Consider the following 14302-nt stretch of genomic DNA (forward strand, 5'->3'; position numbering starts at 1 on the left):
TAGTGTATATTAGTTCCTTGTGAGTAAAAAAAAAAAAAAAAAGGGATCCTAGGTATTCCACTGGGTAATGAGTTAGGTAATATCACCAGTTGGGTAGGAATTCCAATAAAAATCCAATATTCCACTTGTTGTAGAATGGCGTGAGGATTAGGGTTTTCATAATAAAAAAAACTTGATTTCTAAGTTTTTAAATGTAGTAACACATAAAAATAAAAGCAATTGAAGAAAAAAATGCAAATTATTAGGAGGTAAAGCATGTGAAAAAAAAAAAAAACATAATTAGAGTCATGAAAGATGAACTATTTAAAAATTCAGTTATAAGACCTAGTGGACCAGCTACCCAAATTCCCTTGGTGAACTCGTAGGAGAGGAATAAACGCCATGTAATTTCATGACGATTGTAGCATAAAGTCACAATATAGATTCATATTCATCCATTTTCTAATAATGTCTTCTGCAAGAATCCCTCCTGGTGCTAATCTCCAAAAAAATAGCTTAGATTTTGGAAGTATTTTGAATTTAAAAAAAGAATAACCAGTAGTGTGAGCATGGAGATAAGCAAGCACACTTGTTTGAGAATCCATTAGAGTTAGTAAAAATATTGCATTTGAGAAATTTAATAACTTTTTTGGTTGACCACCTATCATGATAAAGGAAAATATGGATTTTAAGAATCTTACTTATCATGGAAAGATGAGTAAAAAACTTAAGAAGCTAGCATTCTAGGAATTCCCATAAAGTTTTTGGCCTTTGTAAAGATAGGGGTGGATTGCTAGAAACGGATAAATTTGCAAGGGAAAAATTAGGAATGAATTTAATCCATGAGTTAGTCCAGAAATTTGTATCATGTCAATTTTCAATTTTTAAGAAAATCATTATCTAATTTACTTATGAGCAAAGATTTAGGAGGAAGTTTCCCAGATGCCACTGTAAATGGGCATTAGTTTACTATATATATATATATATATATATATGAGGAGAGAGGGGGGTCACATCAGGACCCTCTCGATGCGTTCAAGATTTTATGCATCATCATACATAATGATCATGCACACAACTCTTTCATTGGATTGAGAATGATGGTCTATAGTTTAGATTTAAATGATTTGTATCTTGGGACTAGTTTTCCTTTCTCATAATGAAATGCCAAAGGTGGATAAAAAGACTGGTAAAGGTGAGGTGAGGGCCTTTTGTTGTGCTTTGTTGTTTTATTCATGTAATTCTTTCATTCATTTTAATAATATATCATTGTTTTAAAAAAAAAAATGAAAATAATAATAATAATAATAATAATAACCATTGCTGATCTTAAGCAAAAAAAAAAAAAAAAAAAAAAAAAAAAAAAGCGCACACAACTTTTGCCATTAAAAAATGTACTACAGAGTAACAATATGCAATAAATATATACTTTGAATTATTTTAAAATACTTTTTATCCTTATTTAGAAAGAAAACTTTTGAAGTTTGAGAACCGAACAAGAGGCCTTCGTAGAAGGTTCATCTTCTAAATATAACTATGGTCCTATGGAAGTGTTATTCACCTTTAAATAATGAATTAATTTGATTAAAAAAAATAAGAACTAGTATGAAAAAAAAGTAGAGATATATAAAAGTGAAAAAATTGTGCTCAACACCCCTAGTAAGCCAATGGAGGAGACAAGAAGTTGGCACTTGGATAGGCCAATGGAGTACAATAGTTTGATCATGCGTCAAATTTTAACCTCAAATGCATGTATTTGTCCAATCCATATGTCTAATGTCATACCTTACCTTAAATGTCCATATCCTTGAACTTTCTTAGTATCATAAACTTAACATGTGAATAGAGGAATGCACACATACCGGGTAAACAGAACACATGGTTCTAGAAATGAAATGGAACGTTCAGTATTGATCGGATTGGAATGGTATCGATTTTGATTGATCTCAATCTACATGTATGATCTAAGGGTAAAATCATAATAAAAACTGATTTAACAAAAAAGATAGATCTATTCAATACGGTCAGATCTAGACCGATTCAAAATGCTGTCAGACAATATCGTTCTTGACCGATCTCATGACCGTTCACAAAATTTAGAACCTTGGCATAAGGTTTGAGAAGAAAGAATCAGTGTTGGGATCGATCGATATGATATCGACTAAGAATTAGGATCAATCAAGGCCGATATCAATTGGAACTGTCTAAATCAAGCCAATCCAGTCTATTGGGAGGTAGTAGGTGGCTATTAGTAGGGCCAATGGCCACCTACTCCTACACATCCATCCATTCACATAAACATATGATAGAGTTTGATCCTCCAATCTCGTCTTCTGGATACCGACATTTCAAGGTAAAGCTGCCACCACTAGACTAAACCGGTGTGCTTGTGAGATCAAGCTTCAACAATATAAGAAGTTGATCCTCATACACCTTGCATTGCACTGTTGCTATGTGTATAATTAAGGTATAAATGAACTTGTATATATGTTCCACCCCATCCGACCCGTCTACACTGCCGACACCAATTCTATTTAGTATATAAAAAAAAAAAAAAATCGTAGACAGTGATAAGGCAAGCGATGGGACATAGTATTGGTTCAACATCGAGAAGCAAGTTCATCTCTCTCTCTCTCTCTTTCTCTCTCAGAGGGGGAGAGGGGTATGATACCGATATCAATACTTATATCGGTCTCAATCAATATCGATATTGATTCTATAAAAGATAAAATCGGATCATTTTGCCCCTCAACACTCATACCTTGATTTTTTGAATTATTTTACCCTCTCTCCTATGTTGATACCACCGCTACAGTATTAATATTGTATCTGTATTGAGTACCACGATCCCGATACTTAGCTTTCCCTCCATGTTGAGGAATATTTTCTGGGGATCCAACTCAATAGGTATAGCATGGTCATCTATTAGGTACTCGGCCCAAACATAGTGGGCTTAGTTATTGTTGTAGAAGGTCTCAAATACCAAGTGGGCTCTGGTCATTGTATTAACTTTTGGCACTCGCGATGGGCTGTTTGTACATTTTATCGTATCAGTTGATTTTTTTTTTTTTTTTGGATAAATTAATAAATGCATTAAAAGAGGGGGAGGGAAAATATCCCTTAACGGAGGATTACAAGCCGGGAAACAAAAGTCCAAAAACAGACAGCCATCAAGGCTCAGTTGGCTTGAGAAGTGGAAGACATATCACGTATGACATGTCTAATACAGCTAAAGCCCACATGGAAAAAAATAAGAGCCAGAAGCCCAACAACTTAAAATTCAAAAGCCCACATGGGCTGAACAATAACCCAGAAACCCAAAGGCTGTATATAATTTGTAGTCACCCATGAAATCTCTTGCTCCTTCAAGGCTGTATATAATGTGTGTCGTACATTCTTGTATCTGTTTTTACAATCCTGACATTTTTGAAGGTGGTCTGAATATGAAATTTTGTGAGGTTTATGATTAGTAGAAGAAGGCTTGTATTGACTATGAGGAGTATTTGTATGTTTTATCGTCTTGTTGCACAAGAAAGAAACTGAAAGTGAAAGTGATTTGGGCATTTTCATATTACGTTTTCTAGGGAAGAGTTCTTGCGGCAACTTTTGGTATTCTTGAGAGATCTCCATTGTATCTTTTCTTCTATCACATAGTGATTGATCTTCAGCTTCGCCTATGGATGCATCACATTATATTGGGGAATGGACAACATTAAATCTCAGTGTCATCTTTCCTTCAGTTTATTTATTCGTGCTTCTTGGTGTTTGTCTAACAAAGGCCAAGGTCTCCTTCTATCACAAGAAGGTGGCTGAAAAATTATGAAGTGCAATGGTGCTCTACAATCAACTTTGCTCTGCTCAAGTACTTGCTCCCAAGCGATGTAGTCGTAAAGGGCAACTTCATTATGAGCGACTCACCTTTACTCTAAATAAGGACTGAATAAGTAAAGGCCTTTCCTAGCACGATGCAACTTTTTGGCTGCCCCATTACTATGACTAGTAAAGTTTGCTTGCCTTACTCGTTAATTTATGTGGTAGCGGCTTACCGGGTTCGGGGTTTTCTCACTTTTTGCCTCTGTTTATGTTCGTAGACTATCCTTTATTTGTTGCGTCAACACATGTTAATGCACAACAATGTGAGCGACATTGTTTCTTTGGTCATAGGTCACCTAGTCGTTTCTTCTTTTGTCATTGATGAGTTAGGGCCCGGAAGGACCTGCTTGCTTGTTTTGATGAAAATATACCCGGTGCATGAGGTTCCCGCATGCGTAAGGTCGGGGGTGGGGGTTAGAGAACTATGTAGCCTTGCCCTAAGAATATTGAGAGGTTGTTTTGACTGCTTGACCACTAGGTTGCAATATTCGTACCTTACTGTTGGACCAAGTGGCCCCACTTTGATGATGCTTGATTGTAATTCCAAATCCACTCTATTGTGGGTAATATGTTTTCGCAGAAGCTTTTATTTTTGTGCTTACTTCTCCATCCAGATCTGTTTGTGAACCTGTGGACTAGATTAGAATCATAAAATGTATACTTCCTCTTTCGGAAGGAAGACCAGCTCTCATGGCTGGTTCAGGGATTCCTTGCTTCGAATCTCTTTTGTCATCTCTCTTGAAAAAGAGGAGTTCTCAAGTCAATGAACGACCAAAAAATTATATTAAAAGAATAATAGACAAGTGAAACAAGCAATGGGTAAAGGTGGTTGAGCTCATTATATTCAAATGCAAAAAAGGCGTAATCAATTCACCAAGCAAATGAGGGTCATAGATTTATCTAGTCCCTCCTCTGTTGATGGCAATGCCGAAGGTGGAGGAGTGGAATTAGTGTCTAATCTCTACAATCTGTGTGGAGATTTTCTCATTGCTATGTTTTGATGTATTATCTTTTCTTTTATTTTTAATAAAGTTTGAGAATTTCTAGTAGAAAAAAGAAAAAAAGAAAAAAGAGGGGGCATATATATTGAAGTTTATCCAATTTGATTCTCGATTCTTATCAAACAATGGGTGATTCTCTTAGTTCCCTAGTTGAAATGTGAACATTGAAATTTTTGAAGAAATTAACCTTCAAAACACAACATCCCATCAAGCCACTAATCAATAAGGTGGAGGGGATAAGACTGACTAGTTAAAAAACAATATAGTTATTGAGGAAATTCTTGAACCAAATGGCTGAGTGCTTTGGATATCTCTTCAATCTGTCTTTGTAATCTACATGGTTAATCCCGAATCTAACTGTGTAGCCGCTACTCCATTCAAAGTTGTCCAACAAAGACCATGCAAAGTATCCCCTCACATCCACACCATCCCTACACAAATTCCGGATTAATTACATGCGTTAAGGACAAACAATCTATTCTTAATTAAATATTTTTTCTTTTTTAGTTTTCTGATAAAATTACTAATTTGTTAAGAAAGAAGAAATTAGGGTTTGTTCCAAGCCAAGCTATACCAGAGACACAAACCCTAACCAAGTCTAACCTTTTAATGTTAGCTCGCCCTAGTTGCACCCTTCATATATAAATCTTTGCGTGCTTTGAATGATCTTTTGACACCCTTGATGTTATCCTTAGAATTCAGAGAGAATACTTACTCGATGGCTCTTCGAAGATAGTGAAGATGTCTATGGTAAAAGTCCACTCTCTTGTCATCCTTCAGAGATTCTTCCAAGGATACACTGGAGTTGTTCAGCTCACCAAACCCTGCAAACAGAAATTAACCATTAAAAGTATATTCTTACAATATGATATAAAAGATAACAGGGATGGTTCAGACTTCAGAGACTCCAAATTTGATCACTTACCATTTTCAGTAATGAAAATAACTGGATTTCTGTAATTTTTCTTTATGTAGATCATAACATCTCGAATTCCCCTCGGATAAACATAGAATGCAGCGTGACCAGTCTGTAAAATGTAGATAAACGAGAATCTAAAACGATTGAGAAAAGAATGGACTTTTCAAAAACAATTACACTATGCAAACACGAAGATTTATGTGGTTCGACAAGATTGCCTACTTCCACGGTGAGATTAGATCAGTTTCACTATCGATGGAGAATAGAATTAAGACAGCTCATTTGCACACCTCTCTCTGATTGATTTTAGATAAATCACCTAACCTTGTTACAAATTTATAGTGAAACCTTATACAGGTAATTTATTAAAATATCCATGTAGGTCTAAAAATTTCTGAGGCTAACCTCTCCTCCAAACCCTTGCCATGGACCTGTTAGCTCGTTGAGGCCCAAGTACAAAGATAATGTGCAAGGTGGGTTGATTCCTCCGGGCCTCGAGGCTTCGGGCCCCAAGCCTCTAATTGGACCTTCAGAATCAACCCACTTATGCGAGCAACGTAATACAAGATATCATACCCCATCACATGTAAAATATAAGATACCACTTTATATAGCGATCATAATTTTTTTTTTTTTGCTAACGACGGGTATCTAAGCCTTTAGCCTGACTAGTCCTGTGGGCCCATACTGACCCCACAATCGCAAGGATCGGGTCATACCGGGGTTGAATGAGAACTATTCAACTTTCACTGAAAGCAGTGAAAAGCATTAAACACCCCCTTGTGAGTGGCTCAAGGTGTGCCTAGTGAGAGTTGAACTCAGAACATCTAAGTTTACGGCTTGTACCAAATTCGTTGCTCACCAACTGCGCTACCCCTCGGGTTAGCGATCATGAATGATCAGGTCTGAAGTTAAATAATCTAGTTGCACCTCTATCTAGAGTTATATTACATGTACACTTCAATATTGAAGTGATTAACATGAATTGCAGAGTCTGTAACAAAATAATCTCATACCGCTTCACCAATGAATGTCCCATTCCTTGAAGCTGTCAACAGAAGAAGATGTTAGCTTGAAGATGGCTATGACACCAACCAGATTGAACTTCTTGAAGGGTTATAGCTCGACTTACATGTGAGATTAACTTGTGAATCAGTTGTGGAGCTTAAATTTCCAGAGCTCCTCAAGTTAACTTCAGCTGCATAATTTGCAGTATAGTAGTTTAATCCGATGAAGTCCAGTGACCCTTTCACCATGAGAGACTGCTTCTTTGAGAACTTTGGTAGCCGATCACCAACAAGAGCTCTCATGCTATCTGGATAATCACCATAGGTCAATGGGTTCATGAACCTGTTCAAGCAGATGTCATATATGGTTGATAATGATATATATAGCCGTTGGATCAACTGAGAAACTGATACTTACCATCCAATCTTAAAATCAAGACCTCGATTGGTGGCAGCAATGTTAGATTTGCTTCTGGAGAAGGGTACCATCCAGTTTGCCACCAGCGCCATTCCTATCTTTCCCTTTTGAGACTTCTGCTCTCACAAATCCAAAATGGTTTAGACAGTAATGCTTATAAACTGAATCTATTTAAGCTTAATTTTGTTCATTTTCAGAAACCTTGTAAAAAATTAACGAAAATTTCAGCTAATTTTGGTGGAAGTATCAAGAAAAAAGAAAAAAAATTCTTTTTCTTTTAACAACTGTTTAGTGTAACTGGTGTGTTGTGATAAACAAAATATACATGCTCTCTAGAGTAGGGGTGTCAAACCCTAAACTGAACCGGTAAAACAGGCCAGACCAAACCAATAACAACCAGACCAAATCGGAAAAAAGCCTTATTGGTTTGGTTTTGGTTTAGAGTATTGCAGCCCCAAAATCAAACCGAACTGCACCGAAAACCAGATGAACCCAAAACCAAACCAAAACCGGCTCAAAACCTGGACCAAAACCGAAACCTAACCCGTATGAAATCGAAACAATCCGAAATTCAATAAAAAAACTTAATTTTGCATAGTTTTGTATACATTTGTATGGAAAGTCAAATCCAAAATGGACCAAAAACAAAATCCAACCCGATTTAAGAAACCGAAGACAAATCGAAACCAAACTGCATCGAAATCGAAGCCAAAATTTTCTTATTGGTTCGGTTTTGGTTTTGGTTTTGGTTTCAGCTTTCCCACACGAAAACCGACTCAATCTGAATTAAAACCAAGGCGGACCAACCCGTTGACACCCCTACTCCATAGGTTCAAACTGGCTATTATCTATTGGGACCCTTATCTATTTCCCCTTTCTACCTATCGCCAAAAAAAAAAAAAAAAAAAAAAAAAAAACATATAATGATAATAATAATAATAATAATAATAATTATTATTATTATTATTATTATCCCAAAAAGAAGAAGAAGAAATGGTACACCCTTAAGTGAGCAGGGAGAAGGGCCTTAAAAGGACGAAGGCCCCTGGGCTTACGGTAAGGAAACAAAAGGGTATATACCACCTATAACCTATGGCTGGCTGCCCTTGGAAGATGATGGAACGTTATTTATCCCAAACATCATATTTGATATCTTGGACAACGGTTGTCTTTGGAATTGTTATGAATCAAATGATCATTTGTCTCCATTCAAATATGATATAATAGCACACATCAAAAGTAATTGATTAGGTCCAAGTATGATACTATGGGTCCTAGGTAAGGATGTTAATCGGTTTGATTTTAGTGTATATGGTGGGATTCAGTTTGGTTCATATTTATTTGGCTGAAACTAAAATCGGATCATTTACTAAATGGTTGCAATTTCTGAAACCACAATTGTTTAGTAAATGGTTTCGGTTCCATGGTTTTTAAATGATGTCAGTTCATGGTTTTAAACGGTTTTGATTGCGATTTATTTCATTCGGTTTCTAAACGGTTAACAATTGGTTTGCTAATTTATAAGCTTGTTTACTAAAATTTGATTTTGTTGATAAATGTTTCAATCTTGTATCAAATTAAATGAGGCATTGAACAAGTAAGGGTTTCATTACATAATTACATAATAGGAGTACATTGTTGAATAGACTATTCGACAACCTCTATGGTCCTTAATTCTTCCCTAAATTAAGCCATTATGTTTTGTTAAAAAAACTAAATATTTAATCATTATATGGGTTAATCGGATCGATTTTGATGGTTTAAACGATTCGATTTTCATGGTGTCAATTAGGTTTGAAATTAACGGCTTAAACGGTTAAACCTAACCCTATTCATTTAACTAATATGTCTTAAACTTAAAATTAGAACCGAATCATTTACTAAATGGCTTTGTGGTTTCGATGTAAACGATTTTGTTCAATTTCAATAAATGGTTTCGACTTCAAATTCACATATTCCAATCATCATCTTGAATCAAATCATGAACAAGGGCCAAATTGTGAGGACCAACGTCATATCAGATTTTCTCTTTAAATCTATTAAGAAGCACCCCATCTGGGTGCCAAGGCTCCAACCAATTCCTAATGGAATGACCATTGCCGTTGATGTGGTGAACCATGCATTCCGCCCTAGATGGATACTTCATATTTGTACAACACACCACACCCAAGAGCAATTCTGCAACTGCTTGACAGTCCAAAGACAACCTGATCTCAATTACTATTTACAACGTTGGAGAAACAAAAACGACAGAGATTTAGGATTATCTCAATGATGCGTCACTCACAATAGAATAGATTTGATTGTCGTACACATGTACACATCGTCCCTATACGAACTATGATGATCGATGGTTTGTAGGGATCTCGTTAGGTAAAGTTTCACTTTCCAAATCCAAGAATAATAATGGAGATCTTTAGAGAAACACACTCTCAATTCGGAGAGTCGAAAGAGATATAGGGAGAGAAAGATAAATCTCTTGAGATTAGGTAAAAAACTTGCTTTATTGTGGTCAAACTTCTTATCTATAGAGATCTGGCCAACTAGGATTCCTAATCCTCACAAATATATACTTGGCCCACATGGGTGACCCATGAATGAACTTTGTTGTATCTTTTTCTTGCATAGTACTATTGCTCATAAAGAATATGAAATTTCTGATTTTACATGAGACTTTTGGATTTCAAGGAGTGAATCATTGTATTAGAGGTTTTTCTGTTGCAAGTTCACAAGCCCTCTTTCCATCACAGAATTGCAATGTCTAAATCAAAATCCTTACAAATTGCTTATAAAAATTTTTGACCAAAATTTTGAATTAGGATTCGATTATCTTAAAGGAAACAACAAAATATTTCATTGTAGGGTCCTGTTTGGATGGAATTCTAATTTTGACTCTGGAGTAGATTCTTGAAACAAAATTCTTCATTGTCCCATGAATTAATCCATGAATAGTAACTGATTTTAAAATTTCAATTAATCATATCTATCAAGGATTTGGGTGGTTCAATTCTCATATTAAATTCCATTAATTAGGACAGATTCCACCCAAATGTAGAAAGAAAGATTAAGAATAGCCATCGAAATGATAAAATGATCTTAAAAATCTTTTAATATTAAAATTAAATGTGAAGCTTATGTGGATCCCACTCACCTGGTACTTCTTCCTGTATAGCTTCACTGCAGCAGCATGAGACAGAAGCTGGTGGTGAGCCACCTTATAGGGCTCACTCCCAGAGTTCCCAGGAATACAACTTGAACTCACCCATTTGGAGCATCTACCAGGAGCAAAAGAGCCTGTGGCATAACCATAATTACTATAGAGATATGCCTCATTAAAGGTCATCCAGTGCTTCACACGATCTCCAAATTCTCTAAAGCAAAGATCTGCAAAGTCCTGGAAGTCCTTTCTGTGTAGGAAATCAGAAGATCCAATTTGTCCATCAGATTTGGCTCCAGATTTGAAGAGAAACTTACCATAATGATTTCATAATGATTCCTCTTATATGATGAATGTTCAAAATTCCATTAGCACAATATCTGTAGTCCCATCGAAGTACCAACACCCATGGATCTCTCACTCCGCACAACATGAGAAGATTAAATATGTCAATTTTGGATATTTGGATAGTGGGTAATTCAAAGGAAATATGCTCTAAACCAATGGGATCTTCCATTGATGACCGATCTAAAGTCCTTTAACTATCCAAAGGTAGTTTAATGTTGGAATTGGCAAATCAGTCATTAGAAATTGGACTATATGGTTGAGAAGAGCCACTAAATTTAACTTGTGAATGTTGAAATATTTCTTTCTCATTATTATGTCTAATGAAATATAATAGAAAGAAATATAATGCTTCACTGTTTATCATATGGTAATATACGAATTAGACCATGTGATAGAAGGTCAGCAAGGCAAGCATCTCATTAGTACAATTTCAATTTAAAATGAGAAGTGAAAGTAGCTAAAATTATAGAAGATGCCATTTTGTATTTCATATATTTATCTCAATTTCATGGAATTTTAGTAATTTTACTGAAAGCATGAATTAAAATTCAATAAGCAACTTTATTTGCTTACTTTGGACTACAATTTGGTTGTTGAGAGGTGTGTAGTGTCTTCTATCACATAAACGCATGCCTCCTAGTTTTATATTAGCAGGCATCACTTGGGATGCTCAAATGAGTCTGAAATTTAGATTTAACTGATCAGGTTATCTATCTGCTGATGGCTATGCCGAAGTTGGATAGGTAATCTTATTTTATTTTTTATTCTTTTATTGTCTTCAGATTCTTGACGTATTTGACCATCGGATGTTTTCCATTCATTGTTTTAATAAAAAACCTTACTGATTCCCCCCAAAAAAATAATAATAAATAAATAAAAGAAAAAAAAATAAAAAATAAATTGGTATCTCCCCAGCTACTCCCCAACAACCCAAACACCCCCAATTTTTTTTTCTTGGTTACTTACATGATACGAGGACTTAAGAAACCACCATATTCCTTGTCAAGTGCTAAGGGACAATCCCAGTGGAAGATAGTTACGAAGGGCTGTATGCCTGCACATGATTGGAGACAGAAAGGTTTGGCCGGCCGTCAAAGATTTGAAGATTACAAAATTAACCACAGAGAGAGAGAGAGAGAGAGAGAGAGAGAACCATTAGATAAAAGCTCATTGATTAGGTCATTATAATATCTGATACCGTCCTCGTTCACACCTCCACTAAGCTTTCCTTCTGAGAGTTAAATTGTGTTAAATAGTTTATCAGAAGCTGGCAAAAGAATAAAGAAAAAGGAAGAAGGGAGAAGAAAAATGATGGTCTACATACCGGGTAATAATCTGGCCCAGGAGATGGAGAATCTATAAGCATCCATTCCCATTTGCTTCATTATACTCACATCTTCCTGTTAAATTGATTATCCAGAGAAGGACCCATCACTCACCACTCATCACCACTTAGGTAAAATGATATACTTGTTCTATTGTAATGGGATGAGGAGGCTCTACAAATAGAGCTAGTAACCATACCTTATAACGATGATAAGAATCAACAGCCACATCGCCATTGCTCTGATCAGTTATTTTACCTATCACCACCAACAAATATATAATATATTTTAACTCTCTAGAAGTTAGAAACTAAAGGAAGGATATGAAATCTAAAGAAAAGGGGAGGGGGTTTGTAAATTTTCATGCAGGCTGAGCAGCCGGAAATAATCCCCTTCTCCTATGGGTTTGCAAATACCTCAGCCTCCTTAGGGTTAATATTTTCCAAATTACCCCTCCTAATCGAAGTGGGATTCCATTTTGGTGTCTACTATTACTCCAAAAAAACTCTAAACACTCATGTATTGAGGTAAATATCTGTTTGAATGCCCATATGACTTGGTGAAATGGATGATAGCACTTGTCCATATTCTTAGTCAAATTGCCACGGAAGGAAGGAGATAGAGAAGTAGGCACTTGGGTAGGTCTAAATTTCATTTTACCAAGTGGCAAGTTGAATTAGGCTGAAACTTGACACGTGAATAGGAGACCACACGAGAGAGAGAGAGAGAGAGAGAGAGAGAGAGAGAGAGAGAGAGAGAGAGAGAGAGAGAGAGAGAGACCTGGATATCTGTGAGTGAAAAAGTCCCAAGTACTTGGCCCTTTGCCATCTACAAACGCTGCACCTTCATACTGCAGAAAGATGAAACAAGATACAAGCATGCTCGATCAGGCATGTGGGGGTTGGGGGGGGGGGAGACTTCAACTTTTATAACAGAAGCCTATTGATATACCTGGTAAGCAGCGGATGCTGTCCCAAAAATGAAACCTTCTGGGAAGTTAATCCTACTGAGCTGAAAGGTGACATTACTTCCGAAGACACCTGCTGCTGCCTGAACATACAGGTTCACAAACACTATGAAGCCCAACACCATGACCAGAGAGTCTTGAACTGCCATTAATTACCTCTTCTTTGTTTTCTGGAGTCCCTTCAAATATTTTTTTTTTGGGCTAAGAAGTCATATGCATTAAAAGAAGAATGGAAAAAATAGAATACAGATTGGGTCTAGAAAAAGACCAGATACAAAATTACGACAACAGAGGGGTTTAAGACTCGGGATCACTCTTCTACCTTAGGCATGGCCATCAGCGTGGAAGTCCACAACTCCACATTACAAAACTAAAAGAAACGAAATCTTGACCTACTTTCAGTATCCCAAAAAAAGAATGCATTTTAAGAGAATTCATAACTAAGAATTAAAAACCAAATGTTGATAGCTTACAAAAATATGTGTTTATTAACTATTATACATAATAAAGTTCTATCTAGGGAGATTCCCAAAGAGGACAATATATTAGCCTAATAATAGAGCAAAGTCGATAGGTGTGATGATCCTAAATCAAGAGTATTATAGTGTTGATGGAACTATAATACATTTAATTATATTATATATAAAACAAACCCACCACATTCATCTTTACCTACCACCCATCTTTGAGTTCGGATCAGCTTCTGACACGAGGATCGTCCGTGTCCGTTCATTACTTTATGCGTCTAAAACTGGATCATGAGTGAGATCAAATAGACCATATCTTTATTGGATTGGTATTGATTTTGATTTTTAAAATTCAAAAAAATATTAAATCAAATTCCCTGAAATCGGGCTGGAAAAAAAAAAAATAGTGCAAAAATTCAAGATTTTTCTAAACATTCAGTTTACCTAAAATGGACCATTAAAAGAAGCTGATAGAGAACTAAACCGAATGAACCAATAGCTATTGGTTTTGGATAAGGCCTTTGTAAATTAAACCGACACATAAAGAAAAAAAAAAAAATAAAACAAGATAAAGCCAAATGACAACAGAAGGAACTGAAAAATCAGGAATTTCCCCCATAATTAGCGATTGATAAAATCTTTCAGAACAAGAAAGAACGAGATTTTGATAATAATATGGGTGAACAAAGGATAAAATGATTTTTATTTTCATTTCTTGTCTGCATGTAATATGATACATTATTTGGTATAGTCGATGTGTAGTGGTTCTATCTTTTTCCTTCTTTTCCTTCCATCCCAAAAGATAAAAAAGGTCATTAATGAACCCATGACCTCAGGTTGA

The 14302-nt window shown here is 35.8% G+C and overlaps 1 protein-coding gene across 2 annotated transcripts; it reads right to left on the bottom strand.

The window, feature by feature from the left end:
- Positions 1-4938: 4938 nt before the first annotated feature.
- On the bottom strand, positions 4939-13544 carry LOC122061930 (beta-glucosidase 12-like). Of its 2 annotated transcripts, none has more exons than XM_042625509.1 (13): positions 12979-13544; positions 12808-12877; positions 12227-12285; positions 12027-12102; positions 11856-11933; positions 11669-11756; positions 10349-10604; positions 7198-7310; positions 6905-7122; positions 6789-6820; positions 5779-5881; positions 5569-5677; positions 4939-5284 (listed from the first exon to the last, which is right to left on the bottom strand). In XM_042625509.1, the coding sequence occupies exons 1-13, from the start codon at positions 13141-13143 to the stop codon at positions 5104-5106; spliced, it is 1548 nt and encodes a 515-aa protein (XP_042481443.1). In that variant the 5' UTR covers positions 13144-13544; the 3' UTR covers positions 4939-5103. The 2 variants fall into 2 exon arrangements, with proteins under 2 accessions (XP_042481443.1, XP_042481442.1); XM_042625508.1 differs by having other exon boundaries at positions 7198-7313.
- Positions 13545-14302: the final 758 nt, after the last annotated feature.

The sequence above is a fragment of the Macadamia integrifolia genome, chromosome 14 (genome assembly GCF_013358625.1).
Source record: "Macadamia integrifolia cultivar HAES 741 chromosome 14, SCU_Mint_v3, whole genome shotgun sequence".
NCBI lineage: Eukaryota > Viridiplantae > Streptophyta > Magnoliopsida > Proteales > Proteaceae > Macadamia > Macadamia integrifolia.